Source organism: Mya arenaria, chromosome 11 (genome assembly GCF_026914265.1).
Source record: "Mya arenaria isolate MELC-2E11 chromosome 11, ASM2691426v1".
Lineage (NCBI taxonomy): Eukaryota > Metazoa > Mollusca > Bivalvia > Myida > Myidae > Mya > Mya arenaria.
The window spans coordinates 45,514,875-45,538,619 of record NC_069132.1 but is presented as its reverse complement, the minus strand read 5'-3'; the positions used below and the strand labels follow the sequence as shown (position 1 = coordinate 45,538,619).

The 23,745-nt window shown below is 34.1% G+C and overlaps 2 protein-coding genes and 1 long non-coding RNA gene across 7 annotated transcripts in view; all 3 read right to left on the bottom strand.

Annotated features, from left to right (window-relative positions):
- LOC128208105 (BTB and MATH domain-containing protein 36-like) overlaps positions 1–2,706 on the bottom strand; it is a 28,279-nt gene extending 25,573 nt beyond the window's left edge. Inside the window, exons 1-2 of one of the 5 annotated variants that reach the window (XM_052911449.1) lie at positions 2,473–2,706; positions 5–360 (exon numbers count right to left, since the gene is read on the bottom strand). In XM_052911449.1, the coding sequence (XP_052767409.1) occupies positions 5–356 (352 nt within the window). In that variant the 5' untranslated portion in view covers positions 357–360; positions 2,473–2,706. Of the gene's footprint in view, positions 1–4; positions 376–949; positions 1,209–1,377; positions 1,515–2,472 lie in introns of those variants that run through there. The other 4 variants (XM_052911452.1, XM_052911451.1, XM_052911448.1 and 1 more) reach the window with 4 other exon arrangements.
- Positions 2,707–3,096: 390 nt separating this feature from the next.
- LOC128208108 (uncharacterized) lies at positions 3,097–5,021 on the bottom strand. The gene is made up of 3 exons (XR_008256847.1): positions 4,749–5,021; positions 4,114–4,417; positions 3,097–3,846 (listed from the first exon to the last, which is right to left on the bottom strand). It is a non-coding gene; the product is annotated as an uncharacterized LOC128208108 (long non-coding RNA).
- Positions 5,022–16,839: 11,818 nt separating this feature from the next.
- LOC128209258 (neuronal acetylcholine receptor subunit alpha-10-like) lies at positions 16,840–22,122 on the bottom strand. Its single transcript, XM_052913211.1, has 5 exons — positions 21,996–22,122; positions 21,628–21,761; positions 20,143–20,291; positions 18,546–18,651; positions 16,840–18,345 (listed from the first exon to the last, which is right to left on the bottom strand). The coding sequence occupies exons 1-5, from the start codon at positions 22,054–22,056 to the stop codon at positions 18,091–18,093; spliced, it is 705 nt and encodes a 234-aa protein (XP_052769171.1). The 5' UTR covers positions 22,057–22,122; the 3' UTR covers positions 16,840–18,090.
- Between the last annotated feature and the right edge of the window lie 1,623 nt (positions 22,123–23,745).

The following is a 23,745-nucleotide window of genomic DNA, read 5'->3' as shown; positions in this document are numbered from 1 at the left end:
AAACCTGTAACTTCTTCCTCTACATCAGGGTAGATACATCGCAGGAACGTTACAAAGCTATCAAACTTTTTTCCATAAAGACGTATTTCTACTTGGTTCTTCTCCTTAAAGTTAGACTGGAAAATGATCCGGAAAACGGGCGACGCGAGTGAGAGTACCGCCTTGACGACAGGGATAGGTCGACCCTCGACCACAAGAGTCACGTCGGCTAGACCTACAGCTCCGCCAAACACAGATAAATCCACTTCAAGTTCGTCTTCGACTTCCGGGATTTCTTTTTCGTCAGATGAATCATCAGATTCAGGATCAGGTTTAATGGCAGGTTTGATGTCATCTTCATTTACAAATGTCGCCATTTTTCTGAAAGGAGTAAACCTTTTGAATATATTACAACACATGTTCAAATTTAGCCGCTAGGTAAAGGGACTCGCCTATGTTTTGGAACCAAAAATCAGTTTTACCGCTTATGCATCTAAAAATAGTTTTATTATAAATATTTTACTCTTTGATACCGAAATTGCAGACCCCCCCCCCCGTTAATTTAAACCCCTGTTGAATACATTGGTAGCATCACGTGATAATGTCAATCAACTAATCACGCAGCAGCTTTTTTCATTTATATGAAAAACTCAAGCAAACCTGATCTTTATTAAATGCTAATCTATAACATTATTTGCAATTTTTAACTCTTTAACAATCTTTTGACAATATAAGTATGTACTTTCTTTTTTAAATGTAGAGAACTCCTAATATTCCACATATGTACTTTCAGATCAACCCCTATGGTACATTTAGATGTATCCATATCCATAATGGCGGAATGTGCATATTGAAACAAGTTCAAAATGAATCCAAATGTTGCCGAAGAATTTATGTATAAATTATCGTGTTATTGAAAAGCAGATTAATCTGTTTACTTACAACATTGAAAACTTTGAATTTAAGTTACCTTTTCTTCCAAAACGATAGAAATTTGTCAAAACCTGTCAGTGACTGAATTGTTTTGAAAGGTGAAATCGAAAGTACAACTGCTTTTAATTTTCTGAAAATGCCTTAGGCCACACAAAATTGATATTTCGGATTTACCGCTCCTATTTTTTTGAAAATGTAAAAAAAAAAAGTTGTGCGACCGCTCCTGTAATTCAATCGCCAACCAGATTTTTGGTGGAGCCTGCATTAAAAGTATTAATAAGTTCTTTAAATTGTTATTGTTTATTACATGAATTTTCAGAAAAAAAGGCTGTACCACTTTGGCGATTATTTTAGTCGAATTTCTGTTCAGATATGTGTCCGCATGTTACTGTTTGTACAAACATAACTTAAATATAAGTATTTTTTTCCTTTATCAATTTACATAATTTTTCATAAAAGTATTACCTGAATTAAAAATCAGAAGAAAGGTTTACTGCGAGTGTTTTACTTTGCTTGCGAAACACGAATTGAAGGTGACCTTACGACAGGATTTGATTGACAGGTCCTATCAGCCAATCAGAATACAGCGCTGATAAGCCGTGTTGTTATCCGCCATTTTGTCCGTCAAACTGACCAGAGTCCGTCATATACATGCATTGACATTTCCTCGTCTTTTTAAATATTATGGTAAAAAGGTGTTGTAATGACACTTGTAATTCGGATACAAGGTAGCCAGACCGGCGTGGAATTCGTTCAATTTCCGAAACAAGCGAGAAAAATGCAATCGCTGGATCAGACTCTGTGGAAAACATCACCAACAGTTGAACTTCGAAATTTTGAAAGATCGTTCAAAGGCGAAACATCTATACGTCTGTAAAAAAGTATGTTTCTGAAATAACTAATTAGTTGCTTATAAGGGGGGGGGGCAAATCAATCCGCTTTAAATTTGTTTAATACTGAAGTTGTCCGTGACCTAAATTACTGGTAGTGTAACTATTTTTAAACTTTAAACATCGTACATTTATGCTTTCGCTTGTGTTGTCAAATCGGCAGAAATGGCCATTTAAGATAAGGTTCAACATGGACACGATTGATTTCATTCCAAGCTTTTTTAGTTGATACCTTAATATAAGCTTATAAACTGCTTCGTCTTCAAAGTAAATTAGGAAATATTGTAAAACTAAATTTTTGTCCGAACCAGCGCATGCTTCCGAATCTCATCTACTCGTATGGTTATTATGTAAACAATGGCTATTGTAGCTGTCATTTCGACACAATTTCATAGATTTCTTATTTTAATATCAGCACTTTGTCGACGGGAAACCCAGTCAAGTAAACCCTGACCCTCAAGCAGCTACTGTACTGTTTGGTGTATTTGACAAGCTTACACCGGGACTAGTCCAAATAATTGTACGTTGACGGATTTTTTTTTAGATTTTTGATATGGCAAATCCTTCACGTACAAATTGTTTAGTATCAAAAGTGGGTAGTTGTTCCGATCAGGATTCCGGGTTAAAGCATATAGCGTCTATAAAATATCATAAAGACAAGAAATATTACCAGATAATGTTATTTTATATTAGTTCCGTACACAATTATTTTTTTATCCAACTTATAATTATGAATTTGACGGCTTTTCTTCATTTCATTCTGTCAAAACATAACGATATATACATGAAGGGCACCTGCAAGGCTTCAGGGCACAGTTTTAAATCGCTCGGAACATTTCGGCCATGGCCGAGTTGTTACGATTGTATAACGAGGTCTATCTCGAAGCTTTGTCGGAGGAGGCCGAGTTATTACGATTGTATCGAGTCGTTCCCCTTCGCATAATTGTTATCTGTGTCAGTCAACTTTCGTTTTATTGGAAAGGTAAACAACTTGTTTTAATGGATTAAATGCTTGTTTAGTGCAAAATAACATTTCACTTACATGGCAAAATATGAATATAACTCTTTATGATCAATTTCAACCATAAAATACTTCACTTAAAACAATTTCAATATTTTTAAAACACCCCCGTTTTTTGCACATTCCCGTTTAGACGTTAGGGATTGGAAGAATCCCGTATAACACGTCTATTATTTTAGACTAACACCGGGACCGGCCCACATCAGCAAGACCTCATCCAAAAATCAGATTTATATCTGAACCACCCCAAAAAAACAAGAACAGAACGGTCTGAATCGTTAAGGTTTTATTTGCTGTATAAATCAATTTATTTCATGTAAACAATGGCTATTGTAGCAGTCATTTCGACACATTTTCATAGATTTCTTATTTTCATATAAATCATTTAAATCAATTATTGAGTTCACTTGATTCTGCCAAGCATGTGCTGTAAAGACTCACTGTAGTCTCTTATTATGAATAATGAACAAGTCAAACATGTACATGATTTCGATGTTATTCTTATATTTGGTGCCAATTACGTAAATCTATTATCTTTAATGAAAGTTTATCCCATTCTTAAAGTTGCACTCTCACAGATTTCTGTTTTGACACTTTTTTGTTTGAGAATGGGGCTAATTTTGTCATTCTTTCAATCAAGTCCTTATATATAACCACAAAGCAAACCTCTTTGAGCCAAAATATGATAAATGCAATCAGATCTTTTGTAAGTTGTCAAAGCGATTGATCTGTGAAAGTGCAGCTTTAATAGAGAAAAATAACTTCTGCTTATGCATATATTTTAAAATATATTTGCCATTGCAATAAAGAGATGTACACCTACAATATCATGTATAAGCACCAAAGAAATGTCAAAGTTTAAGTAATGTTTTCAACACAACAATGTATTAATCTGATATTAAATATGAAACAACTGGTGTTATATTACAGGACTGAAGCTAACACCATAGGTACATCCTTCCAAGAATCCAACAACACAACATGCTGAACAACTTCAAGGACTCTCTTCAAATGACCACTTTCCTGAAATAAATAAAAGATGCCACTATTAAAATAAATCAGTTACGTCTTGTTAAATATTTTAATTCTGGCTGTAAATGCTACTGCATTTGATGTTTGCTTTCTACATGTATATAATAATGAAATATTGACAAGAAAATAGCTAACTGTATGTTTTGTGGTTGTTGTCTTTTTTCTGGACAAATAGTCCATAACTTTTGTACAGCAAAGTAAAACTAAATGTTATAAAAAGCTTTAAAACAGGTCCTACCGATTATTTGTAAAACTTACCATCACTGGTTTTCTCTTGCGGTTGACATTGCCCGGACTGGCAAATATCATGGGGGGGGGGCGGTTTCTGGTCTTATTCTAGGTCCCCTGTGCCAGGCTGTGGCGGTAGGCTTGTTGAAGACAATAACAACGGGACTTCCTTATATCCATCAATCAGAATACTTTAATGGTGGCAGCATTGGTTACAACCAGCTGCCCGGTCAGCTTAGTTGGTTAGAGCGCCGTGCTAGTATTCTGGTGGTTGTGAGTTTAAGCCCCACACCGGGGGCACTTTTCCTCCCAGGTTTACCAGTGTGTGAAATTTCTGTAAGAACAAGAATCAAAGCATATGAATGTTTAAGCAATGCAAAAGTTACAGATAGGTATCACCCACAATTGTCACTTGTCAACTATTACACTATTATTTATAGTCGCTGAGAACTGAAACTTGTTATGCATTAACATAAAAAAAACAACAGATATCTGCTCATACTATAAAATATAAGGTTATATATAGCTGGCATGTAACTGTCATTTTATGTCACTTCCGGGTTCCCCATTCGGGCCATTCATGATATACTCATATTGTGTGATGATTTAGTCTTTGTTTCAACAATCCTGTAAGAATAACCGGCGTTATTAAAAGTTAAACTTACCCTTTGCATTTACAGTATGCGTCACACACACGCTTTTCCTTTGTATCGATGTCAATGTTGACAACATGGCGGCTATCCGATTTCTCTGACTTGGATAGATTTCAGCCCGTAAATGTTAGATATCGTCGTCTTCTAAAATTATATCGAGCTTTCCGATGTAGCAGCCAGTAACAAATTCCTTTGCCTACTGTTGTTTTCGCAGTGAAATGTCACATTTATGATAATTTGGCCTCAAACCGTCAGGAATATCGGTAGGCGAAACGACGGGTCGGCCCAGTTGTCTATCCTAAATTATGATCGGACCTGCTTGAGGCCATCAGAATTATTAATGTCGTTCATCTTTGTCGTGATAATTTTTTTACTTTTATGTTATAAAAGGAATGGCAATATTACTATATTATAGTATATTCCATACTTTTTTAGGAGTCTATCATGAACTATTTTAATGCAACGTTTATAAATACGTTGAAACTGTTGTCTATCACAGATTATTTAGCTTGACGAAATAGGCTATTGAGCAAACAGATTTTAGGCTTAAAAGTATCACGTTTATGAAACTGTTGTCCGCATCTCAATAATATGTACCTTTTAATACGAAGTTGTTAGTGTCTATCAAAGAAATATTTTAATTGATATTTATGTATGTCATACAAAAATAACCCTATCATATACCATTTCTTTTATGGACATTTGAAGGTACATATTAACAAAATCAATTGATATATTTTAATTTTTGCATCAAATATGTTCTTTGATAATATAACGAAAAGTACATTGATCAAACAAGTGTAAGTGAGAAAGAAATAGAATTGGCTTCAATTGCCAATCAATAATTTCTGCTCACAGTCTGCAGTCTATCACAGATCAATGAGCAATTGCAATGACCAACAGTTAACACAAACGCTTCCGTGGGAGGGGGGATGGCACACCCGGCACATGCCCCATCACTAAAGTCTTCAAAGTTTGCATTCTATCTCAAAGGAGTGGAAATTAATAAACTACACCTTTTAAATGCCATCATGTGCAGGCGATGTGAACTCATAAAAACAACAAATTCAAACAGCGCAACTTTCTTTAATTATGTCCTCTTGATGTTTCTTCATCCGTATATAAACAACAGTTTCCACGTCTTCCAACAATTTCCAATACTGGTGAAAATGTATCCATCATCCGTGTGATATTTGTTGAAAACAAGAAAAGCATACATGCCATAAAACTGAGAAAAAAGTTATTTTCTCCAGTCTTGTAGCAGAACGCAATCCTTGAACATGTGCAAGATATGCCATGAAGTCAATATCACCACTACTTGAAGGCCACCGATGTGTTATGTTCACTTGTATGTCTTTCTGATGTCTTCACAAATTGCTTACGTCTAGCGGACCCTTGGGGGGAGGGGTACGCCCCTTAGGTATGTCCTCTCTTGGGGAGCGGAGTACGCCCCTTTAGGTATGCCCTTTCTTGGGGAGCGGAGTACGCCCCTTAGGTATGCCCTTTCTTGGGGAGCGGAGTACGCCCCTTAGGTATGCCCTCTCTAACGTCTATTCCTGAACTCTCCCCTGCTTTTAAGATAAACTTTCATAACCAGTATCACTTATTACCTTATTATTATAATAAAATTCATTAAACTTATCTTGAAGCCATATGATGGCAGATAAACAATGGTTAAAGTTAAATGAACAGTAATGTTCATTTCTATTTTTTTTATTGATAATATTAATCCCAGTATGAAAGATTCATTTTATGTTAGAAAATAAATAAAATATATATGTTTAGGAAAGACAATTAAGAAAACCATGTTTTATGATAGACAATATTTTTTATGTAAATGATAAATAAGAAAAAATATTCTTATTGTCTATCATGAAATATATATTTCTTATTGTCTATCATGAAAAATATTTCTTACTGTCTATTAAGAATTGTTTTTATTTTTGCCTTTCATGTAATAATTTTCTAACTGTCTATCATAAATATTATCATATTTTATGATAGACAATAAGATTTTTTTTTTTAATATTTCTTATTGTCTATCATGAAAAAAATTTCTTACGGTCTATCATGAATTATAATTTTTATTATTGTCTATCATGAAATATTTTTCTGTCTATCATAAATTTTAATACATATGTTTAAATTAAAATATTTCTTATTGTCTATCATGAATTTTTTTCTTACTGTCTATCAGGAATTATTTTCATTATTATCTATCATGAAATATTTTTCTAACCATCTATCATAAATTTAATAAATATATTTTATGATAGACAATACGAAAACAAATTATACATAATTACAGTAAAGCAAAAACCATGATTGACTGTAAGAAACTTACTACTTGTGTTTTCATGTAATTATAGGACAAATAAGAAAAATATAAATAATTCTTATTGTCTAGGCCAAAAAAAAAAATAGGTCTGTTTCCGGTCGCCCGACCGACCCTCTTATTTCCGCGCCGACCCTATACTTTTTATTGGTGTAAAAGTTAACTGCGCGCATATTTAGTACTTTTCGGTACTTTCTTTCCGTTAATTTTCTTATCTTTGGTCACAGTGCTCCAGCTATGCATAATTAGCGTGGCGGGGCGCCCCGCTGCCCTTTTATGGCGCCCTGCTGCCTTTTCAAACGCCCCGCTGTGCCCTTTTCATTGACAGAGCTGCCTTTGATGATAAATAAAACAAATAAATCGCCCATTTGTGTCATCAAAGCGACATTGACCTCGCCGAAATTTTAACACATTGTAAATCTGTCAATCAGCGAGTATTTGGCCACTGTCCCATTAGTCAAAACATCGCAATTAGCCATAGGGTAATCCCCTAATCCGATAATTGGGCCGTGTCATCCAATTACCAAAACATCGCCGGTAGGCGGAGCTATTGAAAGTTAACCAATCAGAATGTACATTGAGAAGAACCTGATAATATGATATACGTTCATTAAAATGAGATAGAAAAGGCGACATAATTATGAAAAATCGTGTCAAGCATTGATGAAGTTAAAAAGTAATTGTTATATGTATTGAACAAACAATGCCAGACATTTTAAACATTGATGTTTTTGAAGCAGACGGTCATAGCCATCTCGGGACATCGGCAAGGTGGCGCTAAGAAAATCAAAAACATGACGTATCACCAAATATTTAATTGGTTTTCGTGAAATGTTCATGATAAAAAATTGATTTGTAAACACAAAAACATATTATTTTTTTTGCTTTATGTAGAGTTTTAATACTTACAGTATTTTTCTCCTGTTTACGATGTCAAAAATATCGGCGAGATCGCCATTTTGTCAGAACAATTTTCCGAGTTAATTTCTCAACCTCCCATTATGTATTGGTAAAGTTTTCATCAAGGACAGTGATTTAAATGTCATTTGGTTCTTAAATGTCAGCATATTATTTAGCCAGAGACAAGTAAATAACAGCATAGCTGAATGTGACATTCGTACCCTATCCCGAACGTACCAAAATAAGATTCGTCCCCCTACTATATTGACAGGTCATTTATTAGTCATTTTGATTGTTTCAAATCCTTAGCTGTCTTGGTTTTTGTTTCATTTTTAGATGCTATTTGGAGATAAACTATGTGACATTGACACATACACTTTTGCTGAGCCAAAAATGATACATTTTTTATGAACATTTTATATAGTTATAGCAATCAGTTTGAATGTGAATATAAACTGAGGTGTGTGTTATGGCATAGTTTTTGTATCAGGTGTTACGAAAGTATCACTTCTCCTTAAAGTCTCCCCACTTCTCCCTAAATTGACTGAAGGGAGAAGTCACTTCTCCCAAAGTTTTCAGGAGAGTTTTAGAATTTTAATATTCTATCAAATATAAGAATAGCATTATAGCACAAATGTGAAATTGGTAAATATGAAAAATTGACAAATCTGAGGCACTCTTTTTCGACATCTGTCATACAGACAAACATGTTCAACAATACATGCATTTATATTCTAGAAAATGTATATCTATACATTATAATTAATACACATTATACAGTTCTTAATAAATGAATGGACTTGTATTTACATTTTATGCTTTAGTACCTTTTAAGATTGTCTCATACGCAGTTAATATGGTTATTTTTGAATAAAAGTCAGCCGCCTTCTATTCTAGATCACTTCCCCCCCCCCCCAAAAAAAAAAAAAAAAAAAAAAAAAAATGCCTACCTACCTACCCTCTTTTTTTTGGGAAGGAGACCGGAAACGAACCTATTTTTTTTTTGGCCCTATCATAAATTTAAAAAACAACAACATATTTTACGATAGATAATAAGAAAAAATCTGGATAAACAGCTAAAGTTCAACATTTCAAGAATAATATTTTACGATAGACAAGAGGAACTGCGTTGATCATGAATGATAGATAATATGACAAATAAGACCACTTTTTTATGCTTCAACTATAAAATTTTCATAATTTGTTTTCAAGATAGACACCAAAAATGTGTTTCTCCTTTGTTGACTTTCGTCTATAAACTCGAAGTTAGAGCAATATTAAAACCATTACCAAGATTTCCAAATCCTTTAGGCGAAGACCATGACAAAAAACGAGTTGTCGTTTCAATTTCATGTGTTCGAATCGCATCCAGAGCCTCCAATAAACTTTTTTGCATGGTCGCCGCCATGTTGTATCACCTAACACGACCAATTTACGGTAGTCGAGCTACTTTACATTACTGTACAGTATATTAATAATTGTGATGCCCACTAAGAGGTCGTATAATAATCTGAGATAGACAATAGCATCGACGGAAACGACGCCATTGCTTCCTTGTTTGTTTGACGGACATAGACAGAGTTCGCTCCCTTGATATCAGGGGGCGTGGCTTAGTAGCCGCTGTCGTAAGGTCAATTGCACCATGTGCGTGTAAAAAACGTACATGCACACGTTGCAGTGAAGTGGTGGTGTTAGTAGTTTATACTCCGGGTCCCGGCGTGAGCACATTGAAGGGTCCCAGAGTGACAGTTCAACCACCGCACACCTTTCCTGGGCGGTGAACCAGTACTAGGTGCCTTTACTTCTGCAAGGAACTGACAACTTCTGTACATGCCAGGGGCAGTGGTACAGTGCGAATGGTCGTAGAAAGGATTTCATAACCAATCACAACAGAAGTGACCTGGTCCGCCCGGGAATCGAACCCGGGTTGTCCGATTAACAATCCAACGCTCTACCGACTGAGCTAACCGGGCGGACGTTGCAGTGAAGTTTTTTTTTTTATTATTTATATAAGGCCACTCCTTTTTAATTTTTTGGTTTACAAGATTTTTTGGAAAAAATGTCCACCGGGTGGTCGAAAAAAAAGAAGGAAAAAAGACACAAAACATAATCTTAAAGGGTGAAAATCAGAGAACAACATAAAAACATTATAAATTTATATAATTTACTTGGCATTTTTAATTTTTAAACTGCTATTAATGCATGTTTTAAAACACTCAAAGTTTCAAAGTTCTAATTAAACACACATTTTAAATCTTACATACTGTGCATATAAAACATCAATGAAATTGACTATAAACATGTTTACATGTATACACTACACTTTTTATCAAATATACATTGAATATTACTCAGCAAGACATTTGTTTAGCTTTAAGGGTATGCTAAAGCAAAAGTGAATGCAGAACACTTTAAAACTGACCAATATTAAATTGAAAAAAGGGAAGGCGAATTTTACGCATTAAAATACCGTACACAAAAATTGCACTGTATTAAGACAATTCATTACATTTTCTAAACATTGTTTCAGTTATTTCAATATTGGAAAATGTCGATAAAGTGAAATAATTTCCAATTTTGTAAATAAGGAAGTAACATTTTATGAAGACATTTGAGCTTTAATATTGTGAAAACAATTCCTGTAAAACTAAAAACCAAACTAGACCTAGATTTGAGTTTTAATTACCTTTACCATGCCGGTCCTAGTTGTGTGTAACCAAATCCATGCTAAGTCCGGATATTTTCGGACCGGGATATTTACCATGGGATGTTCACAAAATCCATTTCAAATTCAAATCTTGCAGCAAATTACCACATCAGTACATAAAAATCACATAGCAAAATAATAAATCTAGCATGTGACTTAACTTTATGTACCAATGATAGTAACAGAGAAATCCATAATTATGTATCGGATATTTTCATCTTCTCCCAACTCCGCCATTTTGTGTATCATGCGTTCACAGGGCATATTAATAAATGCCATTGACACATGTGTTCAACTCTTCCATTGTTTTTACTCTACTATTAACCCAAACATGAATAAACATGTCATTTAGAATAAACACAAGCTTTACATTGACTCAATGACAAGTATTTCCAAACAATTTTGTGATTTAAAATCCATAAACACCACCGACCGAACTTGTGAAACTAGGTCACCGGTGTCAACTTAGAAATTTTACTTTCGATTTCAACACTCACACTAAGTGCACTGTTATTTAATATTTAACCATAAAATGTTATAAAATGTTTTTCTCACACATAATTTACAGATATTTGTGTCTACTTATTCGATGGCAGCCGCTGACACTATTATTTTTCATCTATAAACAACAATATTTTCATGACCTAAATTGGCGGGGGAAAACAACAATCACGTGTTAAATTTGCCAATGTATTTTGCTATTGTTATTTAAACGACTCCTGCATATTTTAATTAATTATTTCATACAAATAATGACTGCTATCGTCACCAAAATCAATACGGTCGGGAAAATAATTTTGAAAAAAAAAGTGAAAATCATTTTTTATTTTTTTTGTACTTTTCGGAAAATTAGACCCGCCGGTTTTGTAAACCAATTTATATAAAAGTAGTAGCCTAATTATTAAATCGCAACTACTCGTAACCGCTCGTAAACACATCATAACGTACAGTACTCGTAAAGGCTAGATTGACCATAATGTTTCGTAATTCAATAGCAACAACTCGTAAATACAACGTACCTCGTATAACGGTCGTATCACTGGTAACAATTCGTAATTTTAGTCATAAATTTATCTTAATAACTCTATATATTGGATCGCAATTTGGTTGTAAACAACTCCTTAATATCCATATCGTTAAAGTTGTCAGATCGTATAAATATCCAGATGAAATAATTCATTGAGGAAATCTTGGGTCCTCAAAATAATGTACCTTTATTTGAAATCCCTTAGTTTTAGAAAGAGTTTTGTATTAAGATGTATAGTTATAATGAACCATGGTTGGGGTTTCGTTAGTCATTATCAAGGTCATATCTCAATAGCCAACCGAAGAAATTGATACAAACGTCTCATCGACAATCGCAGTGATCAGCCGTTTCAAAATAATAAAGTAACTAGAATTGCCTACTAATCGACTTCAGAAACTTTGATTCAGAAACCATTTGATAAAATAAGTTGAAACATCATTTACAAGTCTTCCTAGATAACTGTTACTTAGTTTCCTCTAATAATAATGAGCATATTGAAGAATGAAAAGTGTGTGCAGTTTGGTGAATTATTTGTTTCGACTAAAGAAACTCGACTGTGTGTCATAGCCTTTTAGCATGCACATCAAATGTGTAAACAAGCTTTCCCTTCGATTTGAACAGATGACCTATATTTCGATGCTACCAAGTTACGCACAACGCCTATGACGACACATGCATTTTGAAAGTTTGAATCCAATATAATATTTAATAGATTATATATGGCTGCAAAACCAGAATAGAAAATTCGCTCTTCAATGCGTCGTGACTGAAGAGCCCGTAATGGGAACTGACCAATTACGCCCATACTACTTGTGCATTTACGTTTGCAAAATGTGGTCGCTTTCAAACTCACTCCAGGTATATACAAACAATTATGAACAAACAACGGACGGACGGACAATGGGCGATCACAATGCTTCACAGTTCAGCTTTAAAACGGCTTGTACCCTTGCCTATTTAATATTGTAGCCAAAGTAGAACAGGTTTCACTTGATAAAAGTAGGGGCGGAAAACCAGCGACAGAAAGCCAGGGGCGAAAAGCCAGGTATTTTCTAAGCAAATCACCACCATGGTACACGTGTGACGTTGTCGAGCTAACCCTAGGGAGGGGGAGGGGGGAGGGGGTGGATATTGTCATACGTTACAAGCGCTATGCCAGGGGAGGCAACTGCATACTCCGATTTCGCTTAACGCATAATAGAGTCACTTATCTAAGATAAATATAGCTTATGAACCCGGTTAATGTATTGACGCAGTATATAATTGTACCATCAAACATGTATGTCGGTGTAACGCTTACTTGGGTACTTTCTACCGTTCTTAACTCTTGGGAGTGTATGTAAACTGTTATTTAGCTTAGAACAAAGCCAAAACGTTCTGACAGACAATTATACTCCGATATCGTTTAGATCAACAAAAGTTTACGTTTATAATCATATTTTATTTAGAAAAAAACATATGTATCAAAACATATAGACGCACATATACGAAAATATTAAAATACTTATCGTTTAAAATGTCCAATTGTTTCATAGATCAGCTCGAATGTGTTTTTTTTAATACTAGTCCGTTTTATAGTAACCGCTGACTTTCCATTAATTTCCGCCGTAATCTTAAATTGTCATCACATAACCGCCCATTCTCCACGAGTCATACTCTAATTTGTTGAGCGCTGAAAAAAGTTCTTGCATACGAATTGTTGGCGATGAAATTGATCAACTCGTGCGTGAGCCTTTCACATCTTAAGCTGCACTTTCACAGATTAACCCCTTTTTTAATACAACTTTTTATTTTTTGTCTTGAAAAGAGCAAATTTTCGCGTAAATATCTGAAAACCAAAGATATAAGATAGTTGATCGTAGATTTTCATATTTCCGTTCGAAAATTAATGTTTTTTGGCTTACGGTTTAGAAAAATGCATAAAACATCATTTTTAAACTTAAATATAAAAATCTGCAATCTAATATTTGGTCAACAGTCTTATATAACTAGTAGTTTCCATGGGTTTTCGCAAAAATTCACTTGTTCCAAGATAAAAAATAAAAAAGTTGTCAAAACGCTCAATCTGTGAGAGTGCAGCTTTAAAACAAGCAAAATTGTATGCTTGCTATCTGGTGAAGCTTTATTGTTTTTGTATTTAATCATTGTCTTTCCCAAAAGGCATTTACATAAAAACATTCTCCAGATTTATGTAGTCAGATTCTTGTTTGACTACCAGAAACTAATCTTTAGCTTTTTTGGTGCTAGGAAATGTAAATTGAATCGCACTCATTTATCTCTTATAAATAAAAGACAAATGTCACTAGACGAAAAACTCCTTGCTGCCAAACTTTCTTGATTTTAATAAAATTGATGGTATTTAATCTAAATAACACGTAGACCTTTCCAATCCCTTACAAAATGCAAATGTATATAGCATAAGCTTTGCATTTGTATCTTCCATTAAGTCGAAATGGAGATTTCAGACATTAGCTGATCAGGTATACAACGACGACAAACAACATCAACAACAATAAGATGATAATTATGAATGTTGTAATCTTACCAGCTGAGAGGATTTTTACACAGTATGTGCAGAACACCATGCCCTCATGGGTGATGACCATGTTAATGTCGTCGCTTTTAGACCATTAAACTTATCCCCACTAAAAACCGCAAGTCAATCATTATTTCGTGCATACCTTATTATTTAAGAATCCGATAAATATCATTGCAAAGACAAAGATTCATAATGACTTTTAAAAAGGGAAGTGACAAGTGTTCAGTTACTACTGAGCTGTTAAAGCGGCACCCTCACAGATTGAACGTTTCGACTACTTTTTTATTTTTTGTCTTGGAACGGGCAAATATTTAATATTTTTCATTACTGGTTAGCAGATAAAACGGTAAGTCTGAGAGAGTGCAGCTTTAATATACAGTCTTTATCAAACCGAGAGTGTTATTATCATTTTAGTATATTTTCCTTTGTCTTCCAAAGGGTCTCCAATGAAGATTGCATTAATAACTTTACCAACGATAGTCCAGACTGCCACTTTCAGTCATCTTCCATCTGACATTTTAATATAAATCTGACCAACCATGCCCATTTAAACCTACTTAGCTTGTCTGTGTTGGTCCTTTTAATCGAGTTAGTGTGTAAAGTTGCATTTTAAAAAGATTCAACATACACATATACTGTGTAGTAATCAATGTAACACACGTACATATTGCAATTATTACAGTACATTACAAATAACAAACCTATTATGAGCGATAGAAAAGGTATTTCGTCGGCTTTCTCGCCAATAAATGATCTTAGAAACTGTCTGTGTTTTTATGTATAGAAATAAGCTACCAGTCGTCTTGTTTATAATGCAAACTATTTCAAGGCAATAAGTCATATATAAGGACGAAATCGTCGTCGATTTTGTTATCAATTTGTAAATATAATAATGATAATAATAATAATAATAATTATAATAATAATAATAATAATAATAATAATAATAATAATAATAATAATAAAATAATGATATTATGATGATGATGATGATGATGATGATGGTGGTGGTGGTGGTGGTGGTGGTGGTGGTAGTGGTGGTGGTGATGATGATGATGATGATGATGATGATGATGATGATGATGATGATGATGATGATGATGATGGAGGAGGAGGAGGACGACGACAACGATGACGATAATAATAAAAAATAATGATAATAGTAATACTAATGATAGTTATAGTATTAATAATAATAGTGATAAAAGTTTAATTGTTCTGCTACTCTTAGCTACATGGAAAATCTTTTAGTTTTAATTTTAATAAATTATTAACATTAACATCATGCATGTCTTAGATATGCAAGACATTAATAAACATGTGCACAATCTGGCAAAATTAGCATTCTTTTGAATCACTGGATACAACAAGTCAAATATTAAGTGGAGTTATATTCTGAATAATGCAATAACCATTCAATAACAAAGATTAAGTCACAATTACAGGGTTCAGCAACTATTGTGTTGTCAATGTAAACTCCCCATCTAATTGACTGTTATCATCTTTGTTTGGATGTTTTCTTTTGTGTTTCTATAAAAAATCTCTTATTCAGATAGCATAAATAACGTTACCAACATTACCAGCCTGCCACTTTAAGAAATATTCCATCCTGACATAATAATAATTAAATCTGGCGTACAATCCAAACTAAAACCTACCTAGCTTGTCTTTGCTGACCAATGTGAATTCATTCAAACGTCGCTGAATGAAGCAAGTCCGGAAGCCACAAATTCATCTGACGGAAGTTCAACTTTACGATACAAATGCAACGTACAAAACTATTGATAAAAGACAAACCTGATAAGAGAGAAACTGTCATTAGTACTACGACAAGCAGCCATCTAAAAGCAAATATCAGTTATGTTAGTGAAACTGCATGGCCAAACTGTATTGCCTATTAGAATTTGATATCAATTACATAACATGATTATGAGGCCTCATCATTTAAATTACGGCTAATGTGACTGTGAAATCATAGCTTCATGGTGCATGGACATTTTTATCAGACCCAACCATATACTGATAAGAGTGCAAAATAAATCACTTACATAAGGCAGCAACTAGATAGAGACATCTCTGTCACCATCTTGCAGAATGTGCACTCATACAAAGAATGATAACCGTCATTACTTGTGACAATTAATCAGTCCATTCCTTCTCAGGCAGGTTATTTCTTGAAGAGTAGATACCGTCATTGTCTATCCTATTGTTAAGCATATCCTCTCGATAGTCAGAAATGACAGGTTCTGATTGAAATGAATGATATCTCTGCGTTTTTCAATACTTTGCAAGAAGGCAGAAATGTCCAGCCATATATCTGAACTGTCATCTTTAATGCTTAAACATAAACAGGCATCCATCAGTTTTAATGGCCATTATGTATGAACTCGCGGGAAAAATAATCCTTCGATTTTGTAAAATAGAACAAGCTATTTTTTAATAAAAAGTTTTGTTTCGAAACATGTTCTACGTATATCAAATGACTACAACGTAACAAAACAAATGTTTGCACCCACCATGTTTTTGCTAACGTCTGTGTACAAATCTTTCATAATGATTTTTTCTTTCCGGTAGTTTCTTTTGACGACAACACTCGTAAGTGTACTGATTTATTGAGTGTCTAGTGAACATTGACCCTCACTAAATAGCAGTGAAATCGGAAACAAACAGATTAATTTTCATCCACGTCAAACACATGTATCGAAAACCCACACTTTGTTGTCCTCAAAACACTGTTTTCTAGTCAAAAATTCAAATACTACTTAGTATATATTGAAAGGTCTAAAAATAGACTTCTGTGTAAGCCGGTGCTAGTTTGCATCACTATAATCATGACTAAAACAGCTTTTTATATGCTGTCTAGTTGCCAATGATCTTTATGATATATTCTCTCGTAAAAAGCTTCAAACTATCTGGTAGAAAAGGTGTTTAATTTACATTAAAGGAATGTTTTTAATGAGAAAAAATGAAAAAGTCTGTCAAACGCCATATGTCCAATAGCGCGATAAAATTCGAAAAGGAAATAAAATTTTCCGATATAAAACCAAGAAATTTCGAAATGAAGCCGAAATGTCAGTTTATAAGCAATGTGAGCCTGCGAAAACTTGGTATGGAATGCGATAGGGCGGTTTCTGAAATAATTCAACACGCTCGTCTTTTCTTTAAAAGGCATGGAAGACATCGAATAAAAACTACTGGTGAAACGATGAGACGAATCAGAGAGGACATAAACTGCTCAGCTAGACATGTTTAAGGACCAAGCGGATCGTCAGGTAATCCGTAAGTGTTTTTAAAGTCTTAACTTCGAAGTAATTCACTACCAACACTCTCATTGCTATTAATCGCTTAAATCTAAAGAGTGTCAGAAAAAAGAACAATTATTTACTGCAAAACTCTTTTGACCTTATTCATTACTTGTAAAGCGAAATTACAAATAGATTTAATTTTAATATTTGGAATCACTTGTCATATGAAACATTTCGTGTTTTGTATGATCAATGGCATTAGCCAACTAGCATGTCAAAGAAAGTAACGGCTGCGGGTAAACTTGAATGCTACATGCGATTGTTTGCAATTATTTTGTGTACAATTATACAATATTTCGAAGCGTTATTGTAATAAATTGTAAAATCAACTACAGTAAAGTGAAAAAAAGTTTTGCAGGTAGCTACCATGCCGACGAAATCCTGGATAGCTTCATTATCTGCGTCCTTGTAACGACGAAGAATGGTCAGCCAACAGAATAGCAATACAAATGAATCAAATCACTCGTGCAAATTTACATTCGAAAACCATTAAAAGTAACGTGAATAGTAAATTGTTTCCGATCTGCATGTTAAAATCACGTTAAGGCACGTAACGTAGCTTGATAATGTATTTGATCTTCACGTAAGGCTCCACACAGCAAGGGTCATATTGAATGTCACGTTTCACATTTGATGTTACGAACTTCCAATGTGTATTAAAATCTTTATCAAGATTCCCGGTCGAAATGACGTCATCTAGGTTCATCAGATTCAGAGCGTCACCGTCATATGTCCAGGAGAGAAACGTCAACGTGCATGTTATGACGTCGCCTTGCTTTAGATTTTTGTAGTTCACCTACAAAACAATAGAAAACTTTCGTATGTTAACTTAAGAAAAAGAAAATATTGAAGCCGCATAAACACATTTGGTTACATGGAAAAAGGTGAGAATAACTTTTAAATAAGCGTTAATATCATGCAATGGCATTGAGCAACATTCCTATGAAAGATTAAAAATAATGCATATATTTCTTAACAGAATGTATATAAGGTTACCTTGCAAAATGAAGCGGTCTTTACTGGGGGAGTATAGAACACCATGCCGTCATAGGTGATGACCATGTTGATGTCACCGCTGTGAAGGCCATTGAACTGATCCGCACTGGAAACAGGAATTCAACCATTTACTGAATACCTAATTTCTCATTTAACTACTTGTTTATTCAGTGTAATAAAAATACAATATAACAATGAAGAATGGGGTTTACCAGGGCTCACTTACTTTCCCGGCCAATGAAAAGTCTCAAAACCGAGAATGATGTTATGCTATTTTGGATACATTATGTTCTTTCGAAAGACCAGCAATCCAGATGGCATCAATAACGTTACCAGCTTACAACTGTCTCAATCTAATAATTTGTCACTTCTTAAAGCTAATTAGTTTCCTGCGTTTGACCTTTTAAATTCCATGGAAACATCGCTATAAAGTTCGATGGCCACAACAGCAGCTGACGAAATGTACTCCCCAAGATAACATAAACTTACATTACAGTACAACAACAAGTCAACGATAATACAGATAAATATCGTCAGCAATAAGACACATTTATCCAATTATAAACAGACAGAAGTAATGTTATTGGAACTTCAGGGATATGACCAGTGTCTGCGATTTAATTTTGATACCAATTATATGACATCGTTGATAAGCATTACCATTAAAAGTCACGGATAATGACACTATGAAAAACATAATTTATGGTGTATGGAATAAATATACGCTAACAGATCCAACACTATACTAAAACAGAGAAGAACAACTAGATGCAGTCATATATGTATCCATCATCTGGATGAGCACTCGTAAAGCATGATAATCTTTAGGTTTTATGGGAATCAATCCAAGCTGGGGTTTTTCTTCAAGAGCAGGCACCGTCATTGTCTGTCCAATCCTCTCGATAGTCAGAAATGACAGGTCCTGATTGAAATAGACGATCTCTCTGTGTTTATCCATAATTTGTGAGAAGGCAAGAATTTCCATCGATTTATGTGAACTGTCATCTCCATTGCATGGACATAAACTGCCATATATCAGCTGTAAAGGCCATTATGTCTGTCCGCATACGTTCATAAAATGATATCATTTCCTAGTTGCTGTAATATTTCGTTGTCAATGACAACGGTAATTAATGTCAACGCAAAAAATGTTAAGTTAGCGTAAGCACTGTTATTTTTTTAATAAACGCGCGTGTTGTTCGTGCTACAAGATTGACAATTGTAAAGCGAAAGCTGTAAATGACACAATTAATAAACTATTCGTTTTTATTTTTTTATATTGTGCATGAAACTGGTATTCATGTTCAGTAAATCATAAATAAAGTGCCTGGTTTTCTCTGTTTTTCGTTGGTAAGATAAATAAAACCGGTTGTCCGGAAAGCACAGTTGCTAGCGCATTCCCGTGTCCCGGGTAATATGCCAGGTTTTAATGATATTTGTTTGGCGTGTGGTCACCAAGCCGGACAAGTGTGTGTGTGGGGGTGGGGAGGGGGTACGGGTGATTAATATATAGTTGTAAATAGTTGTAATAACTTGTCCACAATCATTATAAAAATATCAATTTTTAGAAATATAAACATAAATCTTAAAAACTTACTTGTTTTCAAGCATAATATCTGGTTGCCAGAGTTTCTCACTAGGAATGCGGATGAGTTCAAGACCGTCAAAGTCATCCGGGTCCCATACTAACTGGTTGTCGATCCACGTGAGAGACAGGTAGGTGTCTAACAAGAGTACTTGGTTGTCCTGGGATAGAAACGTGTTAAGAATTTGCTTTGTGTTATGAACCAATTATATGGAATAGCAAAACCTCAATTTGTTCACCCGTCCCTATTTTGTATTGTGGCCATGTTTTCCTACAAATGATATGCTATCTGTGATTTCACAAAATACCTTTTAACCATTTTTTTTAATATTAATGTAGACAGTTACTGGTCAGAATAGCCCAACGCTATCTTTAGCAATTGCGTTGCTTGTAATTATTCCGAGAATTGTTTTTGGATAAAGAATTCATAGAACATCACTGTTTTATCTGCTATAAACGACAAATGTCACGTTCATATATGTCACAACGTTTTTTATCTAAAATTCTTGCGCTATAAAACAAGAGCAAAGCAGGCAAATACAAAACCTAAAGATTGAAACACATACAGTAGCCCATCAATGACTGCAGATAAAATTGTTTGCCTCATTGAACACAATTGCACTAAGTTATTTTGAAAGGGTGTTTATTGTGTACAAAGCTAATATTGTTGTTTGTGATGTTTTGTTTTTGTGTTCTATGTCTTTGACGTTAACCCAGTGCCACCAAACCTGGTTTATGTTTAAACGTTTTGCTACTGAGCTTGTTTCTGTAGTTTTTCACATTAAGTTTTTATAAAAGGACAATTCAAAATCAGGCCGATCTTCAATACTATTACGGCAGTTTATAGCTCTATTTTCGTAATAATTCATTTACAACACACTCATTATTGTACGTATCTTAAATCTAAAGGATGTCAAAGAATGATTTTTATTATTGCTTATTTTTTTAAATCGATATTACACTCTGAGTACTCCAACCATTCACAATATCTAAAGGTATAGGACATAATCTTTGTATTCTCATCTCCTATTCAGGTCTAAACATACATCCCAGACATCACTCAATCACCAAGATAATGCTTAAAGCAACAACGACAAACACCATCTTAATGAATCACTGAATAATTGTTCTATGGACAACCAACCGAATGACCATGTCCGGAAGTTCCCATGGACTTTGCTAGATATTTTCTCTGCTGGATGTGGAGCATTTGAACTGATTGTGTTTATCAGTCTAGGAAATAAGCTTTTCAAAACTTGAATTACAGTTTTAATTTTTTTTTTTTGCTTTTATTTAACAATGTTTTTCAAATCAAATTATTATATTTATACTTATTTGCAGTTTAGCTACCAATCATAAGGTACAAATCTCTTAGCCATGATAAGAACAAAGGTTTGCCAAAATTGACTCCGAAACTGGAGCGAACTGTTCCAAATATCAGTTAACAATATTTTCACAATATCAAAATAACGGACAAAACAATGATTAAACTCTCACAAGACTGATGATCCGTTTAAGGTCCATGCCATGTGTGACGTTCACTGCCCCTCCCTCCGGTCCTTCCGGTGCTAAAAGCTTGTTGTAATCTTTCAGTTTCCCAAGCAACCGCGCTTTTCCGCTCTGACAGTCGCCTGCGAATAATAACACCTTTAACATGCATTTCTTATCCAGCTTCAACACTTTGTCCAAGGTAACATGGGTTTGTCATTAAACCTAGTTTTAGGTACATTTTGGACATTTTATTAGCCATCATAAGTATCGCTTTTATAACAATACAGGTTCTATAAATCATAACATACCGTCGTAATTTTACTTCCAAAACAAATAAATATAGTATTACAGAATAAAACTAGGTTTTCACTTACCAAATATCCAAAAAGTACAGAAAAAAACAACACACAAACTTTTCTCCGCTGGGAAAGTCATGTTACACCGTCAATAGCTTGTATTATCATGAACACGTTTGAAAGATTTGAATGCTCTCGACTTAAACGTTCAGAAATGTCAAAGCAGTTAAGTAATTTAGGCTTACTTAAAATAATCATGAGCTCTTTTGTAAAGTGGACAAAACGTTTTGCGTTGAATTGCTATAAAAAATCATGTATCGTTTTCATTGCTTTAAGAGATGTGTCTTATTTACCGAGGCTTCATTGTTGTTCGTTTCTCACAATGTTCTGGTATTCGATTAAAATATTGACTTTACTTTTTTAAACAATTACTTTCTTATTTACTGGAATTTCACGAAACAACTCAATATCAATCTGTTTTCACAAATGAAATAATGTTTAAAGTTACATTCAATTCATGAAACTAATAGATCTACAGCAGGGTCAAGACAAGATGTCAAAATAATAAGGTCACACCAAACTAATGTATCGTGAGACGGATTTACCGTTACCATTTAACATGCACTTTTATTTATTATACTAATTGTTTTAAAAAATGCCAATCCAAACGGTCGCCTTTCGGAACAATGCTGTATCAACAAACTGAAAATGCTTGTCTGGGAGTTATTTGAAACTCTTATATTAGTCAAGTTATTCCTACTATTTACCCTTAGAATGGAGAAAAGAAGTGACGATTCATCAAGAATGTCATTCTAAATAACAAATATATCCGAAAAAAATGGTTTCACAGCTACAGTTTTGAAATTTAACATAATGGTATTTAATTTTTATTTCGCCGGCTCACTCAAACATTCCCCTTTTGGGTCTAAGAACAGCAATTATTAAACAGAACAAAATAGAAAAGTCTCATTTAAAAGTAAATTATTTACTCAGTAACATGCTTCAAAGAAAAGAGTCGTATAATGAAAAATGTTTTCCCCCATAAATATTCCCCTGGTATGTCCCATTGGACAAGGATATATACAAGGACACTCTCCTACGCCATTATTTCTCTCGACGAAGAAATATGTCTGGCATCAAATATGGAACAAAGCTGGATTTCAGCTAATAGTTTTTACTTATCCTGGAGACTATCTGTAAATGCAGTTTTTTCAATATATTTTCAGATTTCATTATACTTCGTTGTTTTAAGTCAAAACAAAACCAACATTTCAAGTTATTTTTTTAATCAATGTTACGTGATTTTGACAACCGTCACGTGCTTTTCGAGACGTCTGTGATTACTGTACTTCTAAGGAAAGGAGCCCCTGTGTGCAGTCTCAGTTAAGATAAGCATCTGTAATACAACCCGTCTAATACAAACTTAATTGACATGAACTAAATATACAGATGTCACGGATGCTGTTTATCGTTATGCAACAGGGGAATTTCAGCCGGCAAACCAAATAAAGGTGCAGCCTCGTATTTATTATTGATAAGCTAATGACTTCTAATTATTATGTAACCGTGGAAGCAGATTCACAGCTTTTAGTTGTTATTTGTTCCAACTAAGACAACGTTAGTATGGCTTTCAGATACATTATAAATGGTAGGTTTAATTCATATTGACATTCGATTAGATAGCGATGTGATTGGCTTTTTTATTAAAATCTAACGCTAGACTTGGAAAGCTACATTTCACATGGAACGGAATCGAACCATTGACATCAGTCAAATGTATATAGACATACCAATTCATTATAATAAGTGCTTGTGTTGCTTATTAGTT

What these genes read in the sequence shown, in the direction of transcription:
- LOC128209258 (XM_052913211.1), bottom strand. Translation starts at nt 22,056, where the DNA reads ATGACTTTCCCAGCGGAGAAAAGTTTGTGTGTTGTTTTTTTCTGTACT. An exon ending in TTAAACGGATCATCAGTCTT is followed by an intron (nt 20,292 to 21,627) that starts GTGAGAGTTTAA and finishes TTTCTATCCCAG; the next exon opens with GACAACCAAGTACTCTTGTT. An exon ending in AGACCGCTTCATTTTGCAAG is followed by an intron (nt 18,346 to 18,545) that starts GTAACCTTATAT and finishes ATTGTTTTGTAG; the next exon opens with GTGAACTACAAAAATCTAAA.